This window comes from Penicillium angulare (genome assembly GCF_028827245.1).
Source record: "Penicillium angulare strain IBT 27051 chromosome Unknown utg000005l_segment0_segment0, whole genome shotgun sequence".
Classification (NCBI taxonomy): domain Eukaryota; kingdom Fungi; phylum Ascomycota; class Eurotiomycetes; order Eurotiales; family Aspergillaceae; genus Penicillium; species Penicillium angulare.
Window position 1 is genome coordinate 3,480,992 of NW_026623164.1, and position 22,437 is coordinate 3,503,428.

A 22,437-nucleotide genomic window follows, 5' to 3' on the forward strand; every position below is an offset into this window, starting at 1 on the left:
ACCATATCCAACTATTGTTCTCGTAAGTCAGGAACGAAGCTAAAAGTAAATAAAGACTGGCTTACAACCAAGCATCCGGACTCCGTCACGGAGTTGCCGATACAGCCATAACAATTAATTGTATGAATTCGCCCACGAGACTTCGTGGGTTGACAAGTGGAGCCCAGTCACGATCTTTTAGTAACTTTTTCACTAGTGCCTCTTGGAAGGGGTCGTACACGGACGGGACCGGTTATCAATCAGTTAATCAGATAATCAATTGATCTTGGAAGCGAAATAAGCGAAATCATTCGGAATATGTCGCCTTAGCCGTCAGGCATTAAGGCACAAAGGCACCCATGGAATTGTGGCTTCTTCCGCGCTGTGCGCGCGGCTTAGTTCGGTCGATCCTGGTCGATCCTGACCGATCAGCAAGCATGAGAGGGTGCGCAAATTCTCTTGATGTTATTGTGGCTGTGATAATAGGACTCGTTGATGACGGCATCTGGCTAGTTGACTATTGCAGCTTTGCCCTTTTCTTGGAGATCCCCTATCCCCTTTGACTGTCGTGACAGAGAAGCGACAGTCCCAATATCAAACAGACCCCGGTTGTGTGAGAGACTTGCATAATCGGCATACTAGGTAGGCGTATACTCTAAAAAGAACGAGTGATGGAATATTACGTCAAACTGGCGAAGAAGCTACTGCGGGCCGGTGATTCAACACGAATAAACAAATCAGAAATTGAAAAAAAAAAGGTATTGATCTAATTTATGGCCTTCGGACTATGATAACCCTGCATGGTCGGCATACAGTACTGGCTTTTCATAATTATTGAAGTTTCCAGATCGTATCAATTCTTCCCACTATTTCCGCTGGCAGAGGCCCCCTGGAAATATCCTGAAGATTCTGCACCGCTTGAGAAGTTCTGCTAGCTCCAAGAATCACACCGTCGCCATCTCCCAGGGCAGAATGGTAGAACATCCATCGAAGACAAGCCTCCGAGCCGCTGATATCATGTGGCTCAAGTGCTTGTAAGAGCTCTCTCATTGCAGCATGAAGATTTGGCTTGTCGTATTCATCATTCAACATCTTCGATACTGGATTTTCAGGCGAGAATCGAGAGTTCTCTAAATCACCTCGCGTTGCTCGGCCTGACAAGAAGCCACCTGCTAGGGGCCTATAACAAAAATTAACATTCAGCACTATTAAAGTGTAACGAGGGAGAAAATCACCTATACGCATTGAATGCAATGCCATGTTCACGGAGCAACGGAAACAGGGTCTTCTCTAACTGGCGGTCAATCGCGTTATAGCACCCTTGATATGTACTTGGCTTAATGTAGCCTTTCCTTTCGCACACAGAGATAAGCTCAGCAAGCTCCTGCGGCGTGAAATTGGAAACCCCAAACTGAAGCGTTGTCAGTTAAAATCACCAAAAGTCTCAATAAGAGGTAAAACTCAACCTTTTCAAAACGACCAGCCATATATTGTTTATGCATCTCGGCTGCTTGGTCTTCCACAGGGGTGACAGAATCAGATCGATGGAAATGCAAAATGTGAACACTTTCAACATTGAGCCGACGAAAGCTCTCATCGATAGACTTAGATATAGCGGCAGGGCTTAAAGATCCCGCACCGGTAGCAATATTGGCATCTGGGATATTGATTTTGGTATCAATGATGAACCCCTGCTTAGCAGCAACTAGTTGACCAAGCAATGTCTCCGAGCCGCCTGGATTACCAGGTGAATAGCGAGCAGCAGTATCAATTCTGTCTACATTATGGAGTTTTAGCTGGTCCAGCAGCTCCTGTATGCTCTCGGGGGTACATAAATTCTTTCCAACCACTGGGCTCCCAAAGGAACCAGCACCAAAAATGAGATTGGGTTGAGGCATGCCTTCCAAGGTTTTATGTGAACTTCAAGCTCGTGGTATGTGAGCTTCTCACAATTTACAGGCCTACAGACCAGGCCTATGTAGCCTTTTATATTTCTATCGCAAGTAAATTATTAATGAAGTCCGTGTCCGCTTTCACAGTTTACTCGGGCCAATCGACCTTTACAGGCCTTTATACTTCTACCGTAAGCAACTAGCAATGGGTTCCGTTGCCGTGTCCGCTTCCGCGCCGGAAAGCTTTTGGACCGAGAAGAGGAGCCAAAAAGAGATTGACAAAAGTCCCTATATTCTGGTCGTAAGAAAAAAAATAAGAAATAGTTGCTTTGTAAATCAGCATGATGAAGGTGCCAAGAAAAGTAGTGTCATCTATTTATTGTCTGGGTTGATGTATAAAAAGCTTGGAATCTAGTTAGACATGTTGTGTGAGCCTCGGCAACTTGGCATGTTATCATTCAGTATTTTTAGCATATGAAAATAAAGCCTGCCTCGCGAATGAATTTGACAATAGCCAAAGTGAAATCGAGAAAACATGAATCCGGTCCAAATTACAAGATGTCTGAAAGCCCGCTGTTCCTTGACAGAATAATGTCCTGTTCACGATTAGCCCATTGACCAGTAGTATAATAGGGATAAGATATTTACCAAGATAGTCACAGGCATTAAAAGTGACGCAAAATGTGTCACTGAAGCTGAAGCTCCTCTCCACACTTTACCATTGCTCCCTCGAAGGACATCTTCTAACAACTTCCCAGCGAATTCTTCCCTCTTCATCCGCTTGACACCGTCATTCCCGGATGCAAGCTGGGCTATTCGTTGCTGAGATTTGTGATACGGAAGTGATGGATCGAGAGAGGGGACACTTCCGTTCTTCATAATATTTGTTTCGACGGCCCCCGTGATCACTGTCAAGACTCTGATACCTAGGGGCATCATCTCCAAACGTAGAGTTTCACCGAACATAGTGAGAGCGGCTTTTGAAGCATTGTATACACCTTTCAAATTGATGAAGACTGTTAGCTGAATTCAAATTGCGATTTAAGAAAAGAGAACATACTCATGAATGGCGTATGAAGGTAACTGCAGATTGACGACACGTTCACAATAATACCTTTAACTGCCGCTAAGAACGGTGTAAATGCTTGGATCATATCAAAGACACCCCAGAAGTTTACGTCGAAAAGTTTGCGCCCGAAATCAGGAGTCATATCGAGCATGGGGACCACAAGTTGTTGGCCGGAGTTGTTGATAAGAACATCTAGCTTCCCGCCTGTTGTTTCTTGCACCACTTTGAGTACCGACTGTATATCAATCGATGATGTGACATCCAGTTCCAATAATTTGATGTTTGGCACATCTTGAAGCTCGGTCATCTTTGAAAATGTTCTTGCGGTAGCGAAAACAATGAATCCTTTCTGTTGGAATTTGATGGATAGGGCAGCGCCAATTCCGCCATCGCTGCACCCGGTAATCAGCACTGACTTCATGTTGAACGAGAATCAAAGATAAGAGCCTTGTGTAGCTTTTTAATGTCTTGCTCGGGCCTTTTATATCTGTTGATCACCCTCAACGAGATATTTATGGATGAGAATAGTTCACGGTATAGAATTGAAGCTAAGCCCTTCTCTCTCTAGCGGGTAAGCAGAACTCCAGACGCTAGTCCTTTTTGGGTATGGGGTCGGTATGAAATGACTCCGATTTAATGGCGATTCCAGCATCTGGATCGTGCATTTCTGCTTTCATCCGATATCCGATGTACATTGACCAGACTTAGCTGGAATATCAATAGAGGCCAATGGATGCCTGTACAAAGAATACACCATGGTGCGTTTGTTATGATCATTTAGCTTCCAGCGAATCGGCCTAAATTGACCCGTAACTAGCCAAAGCCCAGCCATGCCGACCGAGAGCAAAAGGCCAAATCCGCTCAAGAAAGGCGGCAGCTACAGAACAGGCTAAACCAGAGATCATACAGTAAGCGATTACATGAATATTTTAGTACTGAAGCCGCGGGCCTAACATCAATCAGAGCTACGAAAGAGACAGCTGCGACAGCATGAGGCTCCACGCCAAACGGACACGCAAGAATCCGAAAGCCAGTCCGGGTTTGGAATGCTAGTCCCCAATAGGATAATCATACCTCTGCCTGAAAGCCGATCAAACTACTCCTTGCCGGTTGATCACCTGCTATCATTGATCCACTTTAACGTCTGGCGAGCCTTATTGTCAAACAGTTTCAGCATGGCCCTTTCCCATGTTTTCTCGACAAGGCAACCGGGTGAAAGCTATGTCACGCCCTCTATGATTCCCAAAAATATACCACCTTCTCTGATGCCAACACGACTACAGCTTGGTGTTCCACATGAACCATCAATTGATTTCTTCCCTCTTCCCCGTTTACGTGATAATCTCATTATTCTTGGAAACGATTTGTTTACGGTGGGAAGCTTTTGCCGAGACATGCTCGGAACCTTGTTTCAAAACGATAATGTCGGAGACTGTAGGCAAAAAGGTCTGATAGTATGGGGTGACCCTTGGGACGTTAATTCATGGGAATGTACCCTGGGTTTCTTAACGGAATGGGGTTGGTTGTTGGATGGATGTGAAGAATTGATAAATTCGACTAACCGTTGGAGAATTTCTCGTGGAGAGGAACCGATATTCAATACACTCGAGGAAGTTAGTAACTAACTAACTAATAATAAATACACAGTCTCATTCAACAGCTTCGTTTGAGATGATCTATGTTCTAACATCAAAGTAAGGTTGATGGTCTTTCAAGTTATGCGGCCGTTGTGCGTATCAGGCACACATTTCGAGTTGCTTTCTCCCCTCTGAGATGAACAACCAGGACAACATGTATACTAGAGAAAGCTTTTTCTTCAAGTCATTCGATGCAAAAATCGTACTTCAAATCTGACCTTCTCCCGGTCTTCTGTTAGACCTTGTGAAAGGTAGTGGGTAGCTCTACCTAATAATGATGTCATCTATAGTAAAGTGGGTCAACGTTGAATAGCTAAAACAAGATGAACCGTTGGCAGAATCAAGTAGGAATATTAGTAAAGCACTTAATGCTACTGAATGGTCAGGGATTGGAAAAAAGGAATAACCTCGAACGTCACGTTCTTTGCGATCGGGAATTGAAGAAAGGAACTCTCAATCCATGGATCCATCAAGAAGAGAGTAGATAAGTCATAGTAAGGTCAGGAAACGACAAACATGAAATGGCATTAACAGCCATCGTCAGAGGACCGAGGGTCATTCTTGGAATCTGATCCGCCAATCAGAATGTCTATATTCGCAATAGATTTTGCATCCTCCCTTGCAACGCCTCCCCGACAGGTTTGAGAAAAGCTAATGCAGAGCTGATGATCGCATTGCAGCTCGGCATTGGCTCACCATGACCGCAAAACTGGGTCATTCCTGGCCACCTGGGTAATCAAACTTCAAATTGTTAGCGTCAAGCAGTGAAACAAGCTCAGCTACTAACCTTATGCTACTTACCAAGAAAATTTGGCTCCACTCTGCAGTTTTTGATCTTTTTCCGGCCTTCTGGTTACTCAATCCGTATGCTTGGAATCCTGCTCAATGGAACACTTGATTTAAATCAAAATTTCTGTGATTGGTAACCATTATAATTACATCATTACTATAGGACTTTATGTCCATTGGGGGAGGAATCTAATGACCTGTATATTATGCGGGAGTGCCCTTCAAGTTACGAACTTTTCTCCTTCGAATTAACAATCAATAATATACCAGATTAATTTAACTTCGCCAATACTTCTTATCGACGCAAATTCAATATGGCTCCTACGGCTAATTCGAAGACCGAAGATGGCAAATTTGCCGACATGCAGAAAGATACAGTCGAGCTCAACGGAAAGCAGCATATGACAACAGACTATGGAATTAAGATCTCGGATCCAGATCATTCGCTACGCATCGCTAGTGACAAGAGTACTGGGCCAGCATTATTGGAGGATCAGATTGCCCGAGAAAAGGTACGATTCAACGTATTCTGGAAGAAGAACTATCTTTAATGCGATTTTGTCTTAGATTATGAGATTTGACCATGAGCGTATACCTGAAAGAGTTGTCCACGCCCGCGGGACCGGAGCATTTGGTACATTCAAATTATTTGAGAGCGCCGAAGACGTCACAACCGCAGGCGTTTTGACAGATACCAGTCGTACAACACCCCTATTCTTACGATTTTCCACTGTGCAGGGCAGCAAGGGCAGTGCAGACACTGTTCGTGATGTGCGTGGATTTGCTGTAAAGATGTACACGTCAGAGGGCAACTGGGATATCGTCGGAAATAACATACCCGTCTTCTTCATCCAAGACGCGGTCAAGTTCCCTGACTTCGTACACTCAGTTAAGCCAGAGCCGCATAATGAGGTACCGCAGGGTCAGAGCGCTCATAATAATTTCTGGGACTTTGTTTACTTACATTCAGAAACAACCCATATGAATTACTGGGTAAGTGATTTTTCCCCACTTGACTTGAATGTCAACAATATTCTAATAATTCTTATGTAGCAAATGTCTGATCGAGCTATCCCTCGGTCTTACCGGATGATGCAGGGTTTTGGTGTCAACACTTACTCTCTGATCAACAAAGAGGGAAAGCGTCATTTTGTAAAGTTTCACTTCACCCCGGAACTTGGAGTGCATTCATTAGTTTGGGATGAGGCCTTGAAAATTGCTGGTCAAGATCCTGATTTCCATCGTAAGGATCTCATGGCTGCTATCGATGCGGGGCATTTCCCCAAATGGAAGTTCGGCCTACAGCTTATTCCGGAGGAGAAATTGGATGACTTCGAGTTCGACCCGCTAGATGCAACAAAGGTCTGGCCAGAGGAGCTGGTCCCAATTCGGTATATCGGCGAGCTAGAGCTCAACCGCAATGTTGACGAGTTTTTCCCACAAACCGAGCAATCGGCTTTCTGTACCAGTCACATTGTGCCTGGTATTGATTTCTCAAATGACCCACTGCTCCAGGGCCGCAACTTTTCGTACTTTGATACCCAAATTTCGCGTCTCGGCGCAAACTGGGAGGAGCTACCGGTTAATCGACCCGTCTGTCCATACATGAGCCTTGTCAATCGTGATGGTGCCAGTCGACACCGTATCACCAAGGGAACGGTCAACTACTGGCCCAATAGATATGAAGCCAACCCGCCCGCTACCGCTGCTCAGGGCGGTTTCACAAGTTACCCCGAGAAGCAAAATGGCATCAAGACGCGTGCGCTCTCAGAGAAGTTCAGCGAACATTACAACCAAGCCCAGACATTTTACAATTCTCTTTCGCCGATTGAGAAGCTGCATCTTGCGAAGGCCTTCTCGTTTGAGCTTGACCACTGCGACGATCCCATCGTCTACAAGCGTATGTCTGAGCGTGTCGCAGTTGTAAGTCTCGAGCTGGCTCAGCAGGTCGCTAAAAATGTCGGCGGGGACACTCCCACCAAAGCCTTGAAGCAAAACAAGGGCCAAAAAGCGAAAGGTCTCAGTCAGTTGGAGTACATGCCCAAGAAACCTACCATAGCTACTCGTCGCATTGCTATTCTGATCGCAGATGGGTTCGATTATTCATCGTTCATTACCATGAAAGAAAATCTCGAGGCGCGCGGTGCTTCTGTTTTCACCATTGGCGCTCAGCGCCAGGGCGTCAAAGCTGAAACGGGGCAGAATGTTGTGCCCGATAACTTCTTCTCTGGTATGCGATCTACGCTTTTCGATGCTACTTTTGTTCCGGGTGGCAAGCATATTGCCAACGCGTTGGTAAAGAATGGTGTCGCCAAGTTCTGGATTACCGAGTCTTTCGCGCATTTGAAACCCATCTCTGGTGTTAATGAAGCTGTTCCATTCATCGCCAAACAGATTGGTTTAGAGGAGGTGAAAACGGCTCAACCCGGTTCTTTGTTGACTGAGTCTTATGGTGTTGTGACGGGCCATGGTGATGCTGCTGCAATGCTTGATGTTCAGAATATTGGGCCTGAGTCAAAGACACTTGCTGAGCAATTTATCTGGCATGTTTCGCAACATAGAAACTGGCAGCGTGAGCTTGATGGGCTGGCCGATCAGATTGCAGCTTAAAATTGGACTTGTCATACCTAGCTCTAGGTATAAAAATTTGTTAAAATATGAATCATCTTCAAAGTTTTCTTCAAAGTTTAATGATTGTGCGTCCATTAGGGAAAATTGTCTTAGCCCTTATATCAAATAGAGAAACTCAATATCTCAAGGTCTACTCATCGTAAATTCATAAGATTTCCTTTTTTTGTACTTTAGTGGACAGCGGTATCTTGTGTTTGGAAACCTGATGCTCATGCCATGGAAAATTGGTGCCTTGCAGCCTGAGCATCGCGTAGTTGCATTCCTCAAGCAATCAACAAAGTTTAAGCATGTTGTACACGCTTCTGTAGGGCTGGGCAGAGCTCAGAAATTCTCCCCCTTCTCACCTTGGCAATTGAAGGGTTTTGTTCATCTGCGGCACTAACCTTCTATCAGCTTAATTTATGTGACGCTATTTGTGCAGAGCAGAGCTCAAGCGACCATACCTCATTCCGAAAGTAGGAGTAGAATACTAAATTTAAATACTTTAGGATAATATAATTAGAGACAGTATCGCGAAAATCAATTAAATTGTAGATGTGGATCGAATGTTTAGAGAGAGGACCTGGGTAGATGGGCTCCCGCATACCTCCAGGGTCATTTTCGTGACATACCACCACGGGGTCGGGCCCCCTCAAGCACAGCATTTCAGTAGTTACACAGCCATCGCAAAGGTAAACTCCAGCCTTCTATTTTGTGCTAGGCATGGATGCTGTGTGCAAGATCTGTAACAAAAAGTCTCTTTGCCCAGATCTCTCGGGACTTTTTCTCATTTGTTCTGCTTTTTAATATTTTTGTGCTTTTTATAGTGCCTTGATCGGGATTCGAGAATAGGTATTTATGAAAGTCTTATTTCTCTACTTCTCTACGCATCATAGAAAATTTGCCGGTAACGAAAAACAATTTTACCTCGACTTCGACGTTGAAGCAGGCTTGAGCTTCGCTTGATCATGACGTTTCGACTATCGCGCTCGACGCGACTATCTGCTGTTATTGCGATATCAACATGTTTCTTTCTTGGGGAAATTTCAGGTTCGTCAGAGCACTTATTTGAATGCATTTGAATATACTAACATAGTTTCAGTGGGTTTCTATACACATTCGCTGGCACTTATTGCAGATGCCTTCCACTACGTATGTTATCAACTCAATTCGGAAATTATGCATGTACTAACAAATGGCAGTTAAATGATTTGGTGGGGTTTGTCATTGCTCTGGTGGCATTGAAGGTATGCTTCACTTCATACATTCTCACTGTAACTTAAAACTCGGTGAATTTAATAAGATCATAGGTGTCAGAAAAGGATGAGTCGCCAAAAGGCTTTTCATTTGGATGGCAACGGGCGCAGCTTTTAGGCGCATTTTTCAACGGAGTTCTTCTGTTTGCGCTTGGGCTTAGTATATTCCTACAGTCTATTGAGAGATTTATCGCCCTACAGCGTGAGTTCCTAAGGTCGATGCGAGGATTTTACTTGAGTGGTATATATCTGACAAATTTAGGTATCGAGGACCCAAAATTAGTATTGATTGTTGGGTCTATTGGGCTCGGTTTGAATGTAATAAGTGCATTGTTCCTTCACGGTGAGGATCAGGTATACAATGTCAATTTTGAAGCATTTCACTGATACTTTTCTTTCAGAGCACGGACACGACCATGACCATGGCCACGGCCCGCCGCTGACAATTGAAGATGGGTTGTCACCCACCACTGGCAGTGAAGACGAACAAGACTCCATCTCGAAGGTATTTTTCGGTCTCCTATTCAAACTCTATTCAAGTCACTAACAGAGTGAAGCATCACGAGCACAAGCATGTGGGATCTGAAAAGCCCAATGGCCCAATTCAAACCCACTGCCACGATCATGGCCATGGCCATGGCCACAGTCACGATCACGGGCATGGGCATGGGCATGATCATGGTGATTTAGGAATGATGGGAGTCCTCGTGCACGTTCTTTGCGATGCGGCCAACAACCTCGGTGTCATCGCAGCCGCTTTAGTTATTTGGCTTGCCAAGTACGACGGCCGGTATTATGCCGACCCCGGCGTTAGCATGGGCATCGCAATAATGATTATTCTGTCATCTATTCCGCTTGGTAAGCTCTCAGCCCAAGGGATTTATATGGGTAGTATTGGGCTTATCATTTATCTACAGTGCGACGAGCGGGATCAATCCTTCTCGAAAGCGCACCAACCGGCCTAGATCTGGGGGACGTGCAACATGATCTCGAAAAGGTAGACCCGAATTAAGGTTATGACATTTTCCTTGCTTATCATCAGACTAATATCATATTTTCTAGGTTCCCGGTGTACAATCCGTTCACGAACTGCATATTTGGCGACTGAACCAGCGGAAGACCCTTGCATCTGTGCATGTTGTTGTGTCTGATCCATCGGTCGCCGCTTTTCTCCAAACAGCTAAAACAATCAATCAGTGTTTCCACGCCTATGGTATTCACTCTGCTACTTTGCAACCTGAAGTGGTCGCCGATTTTAAGGATGACGCTGTGCACCATGGGGAGGAGATGTTTCGGTGTCAAATGGTGTGTGGGACGTTGTGTGAGGGGCTGACCTGCTGTGGATAAGTTGAACATGGGCACAGCATGGGCACAGCATAGGCACCTTCTTCCTTCGCTACAATTGTGACTGCAAATTTTGAGAGCACAGACATCAACCACCCCAAGTGGCCGAGTGGAACTCAGCTGTCTTATCTTCCTTGGTCTAGTGGTCATGATTTCCGCTTGTCATTAACACCGTCAAGCGCGGGAGACCGGGGTTCGATTCCCCGAGGGAGAGTTTCTTTTTTGCTGATTTATTTTTTTGCCCCATCAAAAAGTACATAATTCATGAGAAGATTTTATTTTGGCCAAAAGACAGGATCAAACCATGAGTCTTTGCTCACAAGTCATCTTTTGTATCGATTGATCTCGGGTTGGAGATGCAGCCGCCTATTTCTACACGCTACAGCGTCTTACTGCAAGAACAGATGGATACTGCAAGAACAGATGGAGGACTTTGATAGAAAGCGTCAACCCTACACTTTAATTTTCTCCAATTAATGATTAAAGACCCACGGAATTCCTCCGCACCGGGTCCTTCTTCCAATCATGTAACTAGAGAGTTCCGCTTTACAGTCAGACCTGGTGATCAAACAGACTTGGCGTGCATTCGAATCAGAATATTGCGGGCCCTGATTGCCAAGATACCGCTCTCCAGGCAACGTTCGAGACCAAAAGAGGAAGATAAGCATGAAAATCGTGGCCATTGACTTGGGCAATCAGTATCATTGCACGGGCCACAGTGTTTGGAGCGCGGATAGTTACCGACCACCTAAAGGTGCTCCACCTTTATCACAATATGCGGGGATGAGTCCGCTCTGCACGATTGTGCATAATAATAGGTAGTCCTCCTTAGCCGATCTGCATGACCGAGACTATTTAATCTCGGAATTCGTTTATCAGTGCCTTCGAAAGAGTTTAAACTTTTGTACTCCCCGTTCCATCTCTACTTTACCATCATCCTATACATAATTAGTTACCCACGCAACAACACAAGCATCCAATATGTCCCTACAGCGCTGGGAACGCCAAGCTCAACGAGGAAGGGACATCCTCAGTCAATCTGTTCCCAATCAATGGCTCGCATCAACTTCTAGTCTTCCCCCAGCTACAGAAAAGAATGTCATTGACTTTCCACGAAAAAGTGGCCTTCTTAGTGAGCGAGAACTCTGGATTACAGATCTCTCTGCTACAAAGCTAGTTGTTGAAATGCAAAACGGAAGTCTTAAAGCCGAAGAAACAGTTATTGCATTTCTTAAGCGTGCTGTCTTGGGTCATCAATTAGTGAGGATAAACTCGGCCTCTTTTCTCATAATGAAGGCGAAACGCTAATCCAGTCCACAGCTCAATTTTGCGACGGAATTTATGGCGAATGAGGCAATTTCCAGAGCCAGAGAACTGGACGCTTACTTTGAACGAACTGGAAAGCTGATTGGGCCTCTGGTAAGTAACCGAGCTTCGCTTATGAAAATATGTTGCATACTAACAAAATCGGTGTTCAGCACGGCGTTCCAATCAGTATTAAGGAGCATATCGGCCTCAAGAATAGAACCTGTAATACGGGCTATGTAGCCTGGTGCGTCAAATTACTTATTTATGACGAGATTGTCACTAATCATAGATATACAGGGTGGACAAAGTTGCAACTGAAGATGCCCACTTAGTGAAATTGCTAGCCAACGCTGGTGCCGTATTCCATGTCCGAACCAACCAGCCCCAATCACTCATGGTATGCTTATCTTGAAATTTGAATCGGAAGTAAGATGACTGATATCATGGGAATTAGCATCTTTGTTGCAGCAATAATATAACCGGAGCAACTTTGAATCCATATAACCGAACATTGACACCAGGAGGGTCATCTGGAGGCGAGGGCGCTTCGACCGGTTTCAAGTGTGCACCACTCGGTATCGGTACAGATATCGGTGGGTCCATTCGTGTGCCTGCTGCATTTTGTGGTTCATATGGATTTCGACCTACATCAATGAGGGTCCCAATGGCAGGAATTCAAGTCGCGGCCATTGGACAAGAGACGATTCACGGCGTGGTGGGTCCATTGGCAAGTTCTTCAGTGGAAGATTTGGAGCTTTTTCAAAAGGCAGTGATGGATCAAGAGCCATGGGATGATGAAACTTCACTAGTGCCAGTACCTTGGAAGACAGTTGCACCCAGTCGAGAGATCACGGTCGCTATCATGTGGGATGATGGGTAAGCTTCATTTCACCATTCTCGGAATTATGACTGATTTCAAACCAGCGTTGTTCGTCCTCATCCACCTGTTATTCGCGCTCTTAATTTTGCAAAAGAGAAGCTTCTCAAAGCGGGAATCAAAGTAGTTGATTGGGAACCGTTCAAGCATGACCATGGTTGGAAGATTATTGTAAGTTTTTTCTCTGACTTAAAGTAACTCGCGAATAATCATTGCTCACCCCTTGATAGTCTAGCCTTTACTATCCCGATAGCGCTGCCCTACAACGCAAATTTATACGCGAATCGGGCGAGCCTGTGCTCCCCCTTACCCAATGGGTATTTGATTTTTCACGCGCTCAATCACTTACACACCCGGAAGCCTGGGAGTTACAACTCGAACGCGACGTTTATCGTGATGCATACAATGCGTTAATAAAAAGTCGCGGCGTTGATTTTATTCTCTCACCTGCCTATCCGGGTGTCGCCGCTGTTTACGGCGAGTCACATTATTGGAACTATACTGCGATTTGGAATGTTTTGGATCTTCCCTCGGTTGTTTTCCCGTCGGGACTCACGGTTGATTTAACGCTGGATACATTGACTGAACAAGATAAGAAATACCAGCCGCGTAGTGAGGTTGATGAAAGGGAGTGGGTAAAGTATCAGGATCCCCAGAGATATGAGGGCGCGCCAGTGGCATTGCAGATTGCTGGGAGACACTTCAAAGATGAGGAGACTCTGGCCGCTGCTAAATTGGTCGATGAGATTATCAAGGACGGTAGTAAGCAGTCTAAACTTTGATCTTGACATTAAATAAGAGACATACAAGTTACTATTCTGAGCGAACAAATTCATGCTGCTGCTCCTTTTTTCTCCATGGAATAGTCGTTTTCCGCATGGGAGTTTGGGCTAGAAATTTACTAGTATGAGAAAAAGAACTTCAATGTAGATGCAATGAGTCAGTATACACATGGACGACTTGTGAACTGTTAAGAGCAAGGTGATTTAGATGTATAACTCTTCGACAGATTTGGAAAGTGAAGGCCAGCGTGAACGTAATTACGAAATTATGGAGAATGCATTACTAAATGAGATAAGGTGATGGGAAAACAAATTATTTCAATATCTCCGGATTATTTCCGGGACTGAGAGGTGCATCCTAAGCTAATTTCAGCTACCTAGAGTCGACGGAGTATGCCTGGGCTCCAAACCCCGAAGTTGATGGGTGCTACAGATACGCACTAGCACGTACGTAGGTAACAGAAACGAAGGAAGATACGGCTGTATTCTGACGTAGAATGGTGGTGGTGGGAGGAAGCCTTTCCTCCCATCTCTCACTAGCTAACTACAGAGAGTGAGCAGAATGCACCGCTGGGCTCACCGCCGCGCATAGATACACACTCATCTCATCACACCCTCCCAGCCATACTAATTGTGATAGGGTGCCTACGTCTCTACTGGAATGGAGAAAAGGTGTAAAAACAACGAATAGCAACGTTGAAGAAAAGGGAAGAAGACAGAGGGAAGCTATGCTACGTACATGTAGGGAGCCCAGGAGTTATAAAAAATGGAATTTTTGAAAGAAGAAAATGAGTGATTGTCATATTATTCATAGTTTGAAAGGAGGTTGGGGAAATTCATAAGGTTGTTTGTCCTGACTGAAACCACACTACAGCATGTGCCCACCAGTATAGTCTTAGTGTCAAAATAGCCTAACTCTTTTAAGCTAGTGTGGTCACCGAGCGAGAGGTCACGTGGCTTATAACTACACCGAGAATATGGATGCCTTATTACGTAGGCATCGGATCACCCATGGCACACGCATCTGCTGTTTCTCCCCATTTCTCTCCACACGTAGAAACTCGTCCACCTGCACATGTGGGCACCGGGCATCTGGAGTGTTAAGTATTTCCTCCCATTACTGAGTCTCTGCGTAGCGAGTCCTGATTGATAATTTTCCACCTTGGTTACTCGTGAGTCAGAGAGTCTCCTATCTTTCTGCTTAGCATGGAGTCCAGGTTATATTGGACTAAGTAGAAATAGGCATAGCAGAATTCCCTAGGCCTCAAATTTGATATTTTATCTGCAATGCCTCCTCGTCGCTCCCATCAGAAATCCCACACTGGCTGCCTCACTTGCAAGCGCCGTCATGTCAAATGTGATGAAACGGGCCCACCTTGCAAGCGTTGTGAAACCCGAAGCACAATATGCGAATACCCACATCTCAACCTCGATCCACAATCCTTGTCTGCACATACACCAGAAGAAGCAGGTCGCACGACAGAAACAACACTTGATTCACACCCCATCTGCCCGTCCTTTCCTACCAATCGTCACCACCTGGACCTTCAACTTATGCATCGATGGACTGCAAGTACATATAAAAGCTGCTGCACACCGGGATCTGGTGACGAGGCGCTCTGGCAGCTCATAGTACCCGCTCTTGCACTCGAATACGACTTTCTTTTACACGGATTACTAGCCCTGTCAGCATTCGAATGCGCCAGCATCCTCAAGAAACATGACCGAGAAAGTCCAAGCTACCAAGAATATATAAAATCCGCGCTTGAGTACCAAGTTCTTGCATTAGCCAGTTTCCGTGCTCAAATCACCTCTGACCAGTGCGAGAACCAAAGAGCCGCACTCTGTTTTTCGCTAATGCTAATGGTCCTAGCATTTGCGTCAGTTCGATTTAAACAACATGCATCGTCAGATGATGAGGAAAGCGTCCTACAGACAACGATAGTTCATTTTGAGCTTGTTCGCGGCGCTGTGCAGGTCGCGACTGGCAAGGAGGATCTAATTAGGCAGAATGAATACGTGCAAAATCTAGTGTCATTCCAAGATCTGCCTTCAACACTCCTGGATTCATCCATCGCGGAGATCATTTTAGATCTCGTTGACATGAACGACAAGAGGATTGTTGAGACTGTCCAGGAGATACAGGAGGAACGGATTCGGCAAATTGCCTTTTGGGAGGCGTGCAAGAAGGCTTTATCTTTGCTGCAAGAATGTTTCCAGAAGTGCGTCGGTCCTGTGTATCGAGGATATGCACTTGGGTGGCTCAACATGGCTGGAGAAGGATATATCAACGCTCTTAACGCGAATGATCATATCTCGCGGGTAATACTGATGGTTTGGGGTATTCTTGTTGAGAGACTCGGAGACGACGTGTGGTGGGCCCAGCAATATGGAACCTCGTTGATAAAAGAATTATCAAATGATGAGTTGAATAATACCACTGATCCGTCCATACGGACTACTATCAGAAGGATCCTGGAATTTATAGAAACGATGGCATGCGATCGCGAGCATCAATAGAAGCAAGAGGATTGAGCCCACCAGCGCAGATTTACAGATGTATGCTGATTTCGATGTTATTATTTAAGTTTTAAAATATGACACAGTCGGGCTGACATTTTATTAGAATCATCAAATTCATCACATACTATTTACAAAGACGCTGGTAGCGTTCACCTTCGTAAATCACAATTACCTCCATCGTGAGTGGGGTTCGCACTCGGGAAGCTCGATCACTATTGGGTGGATTATAGATCGTGGTCGTGATCGTGATCGTATTTTACGAATACGAGGCTTCTATGATGTGCCGGCATTTCCACGAGGGAAATAATACTTAATATGCGTCCTTTGCTCGATCGAAAGCGTAAATTGCAAAATTTTAGCAATCTTCAGGACATGATATCCCCTGCTTCATCATCTTTTATTAACCGCACAATGGCAACCTCCACCGCGGCGAGAGTTGGACTTCGCTCATCATCAAGCCATAAAATGGGAAATGCGCCCACAGCTCTTTCGGAGACATCTTGCCTAAACCAAACTCTCGCTTTGAGTGATGGTCGCACCCTTGGTTACGCTGAATATGGAAATCCCCGGGACTATCCGATTTTCTACTTCCACGGCTATCCATCTTCGCGCCTAGAAGGCTGGGGTTTTGGGAATTCACCGCAGCGCCATGGATATCGCCTCATCGTCCCCGATCGACCTGGATTTGGACTATCCAGTTACCAACCCAGACGTGAGATCTTGGACTGGCCGGCTGATGTGCAAACTCTCGCCACGCATTTGGGGTTGAAACGATTCGCAGTTCTAGGTTGTTCCGGGGGCGGTCCATACGCAATCGCATGCGCTCATTTACTCCCTCCTCATATGATATCTGGCGTGGCATTCTTGGCTGGATCGCCTCCATGGATAGCAGGAACAAAAGATGTGACCGTGAGCAGGAAACTTTTATCCCGTGCGGCTATCTATTGCCCAGGAATACTGGAAATACTGTTGAATCGACTTTTCATTGCCCTTCGATGGATCCTGGAGTCTGGCCCACTCACAAGATGGCTTGATAACTGGATAGATGGAATGAAACGTGACAAAGTCAAGAATTCGGATGAACAGCAAAGTGAAAAAAACGAAGAGCTGCCGACAGCAGAGGCTAGAAGACGCGTGTTGAGTACATCATTCGAAGCCTTTGCGCAAGGATCTAAGGCAGCTGTTCAGGAAGCTCGTTTATTGTCTCAGGATTGGGGGTTCAAATTTGAAGATGTGTCTTATAGCGGGATTCGCATTTGGCATGGCACTAAAGATACAAATGCACCGATCGGTATGGTGCGTTACATGGCCAAGCGACTTCCACAACCCGCTTTTCACGAGCTTGAAGAAAATCATTACACAATGGGCCATCACCTCGAGAAAGCGATCACCGATTTGATGGACAATGAAATCGAAAAGATGACTGGAAACGAAGCGACTTGCCAAATGTGAATTGCAGGAAATCTTTTTGTTTAGATTTCTTCATGCACTCAGCTTCCTACCTGCCGAAGGTGGCTTAGTCGCGTATTGCTTTCAATGAGATTATCACTAAATATATTTTAAATACTTCATTTCTCTGTCTTTTAAACCCAGATCTCTCACCGCGTACGCGGTTTCCGCTATTAGACTTTGGGGCCGCTTGTCTGTAATACGAGGAATTAACTGCAGGCACGGACACCGGACACCATTTTCGAAAATACTCCGCGAGTAAACTCACCCAAGAGATTGTTACACCACAGATCATCCCGTGTTCCGGACGCAAAATTAAGGAAGCATAATTAAAGAATACTAAGCCAAGATAGCTTATCTCCGCGATTGCCGTAAATCCGCACGCTGATTGCTCTGAGACCGGGAAGCCTTGGCATTTAATGTAAAGATCTGAGAACAATACAGTCTCCAGGACTCGAGCCAACCAGTGGAAGTAAGATATTAGACGGGATAGCGAATCACAAAGCTCGATCAGGGGCCGAGAATAAGAAAGGGGGGTCCAAGGCTGACAATTGCACCACTCAGGTGCCGCTGCTTCTTAGATAGCGCCCATCGGAATTGGTCTCCGAAATCCGTTCACTGACAAATGTCTTCTTAGGGCTTTTTAGCAGACGACGTATAAATGAAGGCACCATTTTTGCCATTAATTCAATATCAGTTCAAAATATACCAGAGCATTTCAGCCCATCCAGATTTGTTCTTTCTCGCGATCAAACATGCCCCAAAAGACAGTTTTGGTCACTGGCTGCAGTGCTGGTGGACTTGGAGAGGCAATGGCCAAAGTTTATCATCAGAAAGGCTTCAGAGTCTTCGCAGCGGTACGAAATATGGCCAAGGTCGGATATCTGAGCGAGATCGAAGGTATAGAAATCGTCAAACTCGATGTCACGTCGGCCGAGTCTATTCGGGAATGCGCCACATCTATCGGGAAGAATACGGGAGGATCGCTCGATATCCTTGTCAACAATGCGGGCCTCAGCACTGTTTTCCCGCTTCTGGACACTTCAATTGAGGAAGCGAAGAAATTGTTCGACACCAACGTTTGGGCCCTTGTCGCAATGGCCCAGGCATTTGCGCCTATGCTCATCAAATCCAAGGGTACTATCTGCAACGTCAGCTCGGTATCTGGTGAAATGGTCTTTGCTTGGCAAGGCAAGTTGAGAAATACCCATGAGGTCTTTCTGTTTACTAGCTAATGCAATCGAATTATATAGGTGTATACAGTAGCTCTAGAAGCGCTACTACGAGAATTTCGGAAACACTTCGTCTCGAGATGGAACCTCTCGGTGTGAGAGTTGTCACACTCATCCTTGGGGGTGTGCAGACAATCAGAAATGATGCTACCAAGATACCAGACCTTGAGCTGCCTGCGAACTCGTACTACCAAAATATTTTGAGTATTATAGACCGCCACCACAAGGTATTGGTTCATCCAAACAAGGCGAATATCGATGCTGCGGCCGCGAATGTCGTGAACGATGTTCTTGGCAGTAGCGGCTTTTTCATTCGGCGAGGGGCTGCTTCTACTCTCAGTTGGTTCTGCAATACATTTCTGCCCTATGGTATATTTATTTCGATGATAAACAAGGAATCAGGTCTTAGTGATGTTGGCTTTTCTAGGAACAATGCATGAGGCATTGCAAGCTGGAGAGTATTTTTCTTTGTCCGGATGAAGTATACTGTTAGTAAAGGAGGATAATTGGGGCCTTTTAAGTCGCTTGTCAAATATTGAATTACTTGAATATGCATTCCATTTTGAAATGCGAGAATTCTGCAATTCAGCATGCAAACAAAAAAGATAAATACTGGGACAATATAGAGTGCTCAGACTCTCACCAGGCTGTAGAATCAATGTTTGAGTAACAGAGTAGAAGGTTGCGACTAGAATTGCATGGATACCTGTACAGATATCTGGTCCATTATCGTTGTAGCTCTACTATCTTTTGAAGTCAAGCTTTCTGAAGTCGCATATGCCGCATGGACTATGTCAGCACGACAGAATATTAAACCAGATAGATCAACCTAGCTTGGGTATTGAGAGGTAAGAGACACAGATGATTTTTCTGGACAAGACTTCCGAAGATTGCAATATTTCAAAATAGCTGAAGTCAATTCATTGAGTCAACCGTCTATCTTTTTGCTTGCATTACTTAGGGGTGACTATCTCAAACTGCAATCCCTAGTGCTCTTGCCTCCCCATCCACAATTCCGGGAATCTCCTCTAATAAGCTAGGCCGTGTAGGAGTCCACCCAAGCAACTTCTTTGCGCGAATTGAAGTTCCTTGGCTGTTCGATCCCCACATCAACATACCATAGCCGAGTGTATCCCCCAGGGGCTCATCCTCTCGCAGCGGAGTAACATCTGCACTTGGAATATAACCCTTTTCATATGCCACTTGCGCAACGGCTCTTTCAATATCTCCCCAGACATATGTTCCATTCTCCGAGAGATAGTACCCTTCGTCTCCCCAGGTTGCATTTCCACCCCCTGCCACTGCTGCCTCGCCCAGAGAGACAAACAAATCGCTAAGATCCTGAACGTGGACTTGACTCCAGATATTCTTGCCTTCGCCGACAATGATTCCCTCCTTTCGCTTGAGAACTGCGTTTGCTAGAAAGTAGGCCTGGATGCTGGTCTGTTTGATCACGCCACGACCAGGTCCATAGACGGTTGGAGGCGATACAATAGCGGTCTTGATACGCTGTGGGTCTACTCGGCCAGCTTCAATGATTGTTCTTTCCACATCCTTGTGATATGCATCATCAGGCAAGTTAAAAAGCTCGTCCACTTTATCCCAGTCATTGTAATACTGCTTCCGCTCAATTCCGTATGTCTTCTCTCGGTTATCTTCGAAAAGGAAACTAGCTGTTCCTGAGGCATGGATTACCCAGCACGGTCGGTCGGCAGTGTGGTGGGCGGCACCTTTCGCTATGGCTTTTGCAGCTCCAACATGGTCGCAGTCGGCAATTTCTTAACGGTCAGTATACCAATGAATAAAAGAGTGAAAGCATGAAGTTCGACATACGAAAAACAATATCGGCATTCTTGACTTCCTTCTCGATGATATCGGCCGAGTCAAGGTCTCCGTTCACGATGCGAACTTCCGGATACTCCTGAGCGAGCTTGGCAGCTTTTTCAGCATCTCTCACAAGGGCTGATACATTCCATTCTGGATGAGTGCGGGAAGCTAGGTAGAGGAAGTCACCTCCAACATAGCCAGTTGCACCGGTCCTATATCGTTAGTTAGGCCTTGGGTAACGTTGCAAATGAGTCCTCACAAGAAAATATTGGGGGCCATTATGATAGGAAGTGATGAAACGAATTATTGCATGATTCAGGTGGTACCCCGCACCTTTTCAAATACCTTGTGGATAACCGAAGGATTTAGTCAGGTCGGCCTGGACGCCATGTATGGTATAGATCATAGAGCAGGTTCCACAACAAAGTGGAGCGGGCAACAGGGCAAGCACTCCCCACTTGTCGCTAGATATTTTCATTTTTGTGACGTCGGTGGTCCTATTGATAAAGAAATTCACGTCACAGCAAGATCTATGGAAATATGCGGGCCTAAAGGCACTTACCTTCATTTACGCATACTCCGGTGGTGCTTGACTGTAAAGTAATCATAAAAGTGAAGTAGGGACGAGGAATTTCAATCACGTTGAAATTTCATTCAGGGCAATGAATAATCATGACAACTTGAAGATTTAAATACTCATCTGACGAAAGACTTCCACTTATAACATATGCAAGAGTCAACATGGATATGTTTCTGTCTCGGATTTATGGCATACTTAACTCCCAAGATTGTTCTTCTTATGAAAACCCTTCAACCCTCTCACGGCCTCTAGAAACTTGACGTGTTGTGTCAACACATTCTCGTGCAATTTAGCATTTGCAATGCTGAGGTCTAATGCCTCAATACTCGCATGGTACACCGATGCACCCACAAGTGAGTCGGCTTTTGGTAGTAGGCAGGGGTCTAAAAGCGGGTCTTGGGTATTTCTGGCTCGTGATGGCCCGACAGGAGCACCGGGGACAGTTTTCTGGGGAGTCCCGAGGCCAGCGAAAGCTTTGTTCAACTTTGCCACATTCGTTGGGTCCGAGATCAATGACAAGTCTTCGGTCATCGGAGTTGGGCGCCGCGGCTGGGTGGAAGACAATCGCGGGTTCCCCAGAGACAATGGTCGACTTTTTGGTTTATCATTTACCACCTTTTCTTTAATGAGAGAACACCGGCCACGCTGATCAACCCAACGACGGTTTGCACACATGGGCATTAAATCCCAGAGATGTGGCGTCACAACGCAGGCACAGAATGTGCCCAATTCTCCCCTACAGCTGTCACACATGGCTGCTCCAGTAAGCTCCTTCCCCCCCATTTGGGCATAAGTGGATTCAAGATAAGACTTTCGCTTGGCGACCGTTCGATCAAAGTCGTCAATTGTCCAGTTCTTCTTGAGCCGCCATTTAGGTGGTCGCCGTACAGCCATTTGATGCAGTCCATTCAGCAGCGTATCTTCTTTCCCAAGATTTGGCGTTCCAAATTTGCTAACGTGATCTTCTATCCAGTTCTCCCAGTCCTTGAGACTCATGGTGTTGCTCATTTTGTTCAGGATGTCATTTGCTGAGTCTTCTTTCAAGGCTACGTTGGTTCCCATCACCTGGTTAGCAATGTTATTTATAACACAGCTGCATAACGGGAAGTTTGATTTACCACTCATATTGCATTTGGGATTGGATTCTGGCTGTGTATTGAGCTCTCAGAATGTCTCGATTTAGTCAATGGATACGTGTGACGGAATGGTTGGTGGTACGAGAAGTGAGATAGAGCTTGAGGGTGGTATTAAAGGTGCTTACTTCAAATGTTTACTTCAAATGT

The 22,437-nt window shown here is 45.4% G+C and overlaps 9 protein-coding genes across 9 annotated transcripts; 6 read left to right on the plus strand and 3 right to left on the minus strand.

Moving 5' to 3' along the window:
- Positions 1 to 810: 810 nt before the first annotated feature.
- Positions 811 to 3,361, minus strand: N7478_008663 (uncharacterized protein; the record flags this gene model as incomplete). The annotated part of the gene is made up of 6 exons (XM_056924877.1): positions 811 to 1,159; positions 1,215 to 1,390; positions 1,446 to 1,752; positions 2,427 to 2,467; positions 2,520 to 2,887; positions 2,932 to 3,361. The coding sequence occupies 6 exons, from the start codon at positions 3,359 to 3,361 to the stop codon at positions 811 to 813; spliced, it is 1,671 nt and encodes a 556-aa protein (XP_056777603.1).
- Positions 3,362 to 5,680: 2,319 nt separating this feature from the next.
- Positions 5,681 to 7,976, plus strand: catA (catalase catA; the record flags this gene model as incomplete). Its single annotated transcript, XM_056924878.1, has 3 exons — positions 5,681 to 5,878; positions 5,934 to 6,359; positions 6,420 to 7,976. 3 exons carry the CDS (start codon positions 5,681 to 5,683, stop codon positions 7,974 to 7,976), a joined length of 2,181 nt encoding a protein of 726 aa, XP_056777604.1.
- Positions 7,977 to 8,944: 968 nt separating this feature from the next.
- On the plus strand, positions 8,945 to 10,653 carry N7478_008665 (putative di-, tri-valent inorganic cation transporter; the record flags this gene model as incomplete). Its single annotated transcript, XM_056924879.1, has 10 exons — positions 8,945 to 9,026; positions 9,079 to 9,128; positions 9,179 to 9,223; positions 9,287 to 9,434; positions 9,495 to 9,575; positions 9,634 to 9,737; positions 9,790 to 10,090; positions 10,150 to 10,229; positions 10,295 to 10,537; positions 10,597 to 10,653. The coding sequence occupies 10 exons, from the start codon at positions 8,945 to 8,947 to the stop codon at positions 10,651 to 10,653; spliced, it is 1,191 nt and encodes a 396-aa protein (XP_056777605.1).
- A 904-nt stretch (positions 10,654 to 11,557) lies between these two features.
- Positions 11,558 to 13,543, plus strand: N7478_008666 (putative glutamyl-tRNA(Gln) amidotransferase subunit A; the record flags this gene model as incomplete). Its single annotated transcript, XM_056924880.1, has 7 exons — positions 11,558 to 11,836; positions 11,897 to 11,995; positions 12,055 to 12,128; positions 12,182 to 12,281; positions 12,339 to 12,760; positions 12,809 to 12,932; positions 12,992 to 13,543. 7 exons carry the CDS (start codon positions 11,558 to 11,560, stop codon positions 13,541 to 13,543), a joined length of 1,650 nt encoding a protein of 549 aa, XP_056777606.1.
- A 1,287-nt stretch (positions 13,544 to 14,830) lies between these two features.
- N7478_008667 (Zn(II)2Cys6 transcription factor domain-containing protein) lies at positions 14,831 to 16,063 on the plus strand (the record flags this gene model as incomplete). The annotated part of the gene is made up of 1 exon (XM_056924881.1): positions 14,831 to 16,063. One exon carries the CDS (start codon positions 14,831 to 14,833, stop codon positions 16,061 to 16,063), a length of 1,233 nt encoding a protein of 410 aa, XP_056777607.1.
- Positions 16,064 to 16,477: 414 nt separating this feature from the next.
- On the plus strand, positions 16,478 to 17,518 carry N7478_008668 (alpha/beta hydrolase; the record flags this gene model as incomplete). The annotated part of the gene is made up of 1 exon (XM_056924882.1): positions 16,478 to 17,518. The coding sequence occupies one exon, from the start codon at positions 16,478 to 16,480 to the stop codon at positions 17,516 to 17,518; it is 1,041 nt and encodes a 346-aa protein (XP_056777608.1).
- Positions 17,519 to 18,270: 752 nt separating this feature from the next.
- Positions 18,271 to 19,187, plus strand: N7478_008669 (1-acyl dihydroxyacetone phosphate reductase; the record flags this gene model as incomplete). Its single annotated transcript, XM_056924883.1, has 2 exons — positions 18,271 to 18,737; positions 18,779 to 19,187. The coding sequence occupies 2 exons, from the start codon at positions 18,271 to 18,273 to the stop codon at positions 19,185 to 19,187; spliced, it is 876 nt and encodes a 291-aa protein (XP_056777609.1).
- A 532-nt stretch (positions 19,188 to 19,719) lies between these two features.
- N7478_008670 (uncharacterized protein) lies at positions 19,720 to 20,853 on the minus strand (the record flags this gene model as incomplete). The annotated part of the gene is made up of 3 exons (XM_056924884.1): positions 19,720 to 20,525; positions 20,581 to 20,786; positions 20,834 to 20,853. The coding sequence occupies 3 exons, from the start codon at positions 20,851 to 20,853 to the stop codon at positions 19,720 to 19,722; spliced, it is 1,032 nt and encodes a 343-aa protein (XP_056777610.1).
- A 496-nt stretch (positions 20,854 to 21,349) lies between these two features.
- On the minus strand, positions 21,350 to 22,162 carry N7478_008671 (uncharacterized protein; the record flags this gene model as incomplete). Its single annotated transcript, XM_056924885.1, has 1 exon — positions 21,350 to 22,162. One exon carries the CDS (start codon positions 22,160 to 22,162, stop codon positions 21,350 to 21,352), a length of 813 nt encoding a protein of 270 aa, XP_056777611.1.
- Between the last annotated feature and the right edge of the window lie 275 nt (positions 22,163 to 22,437).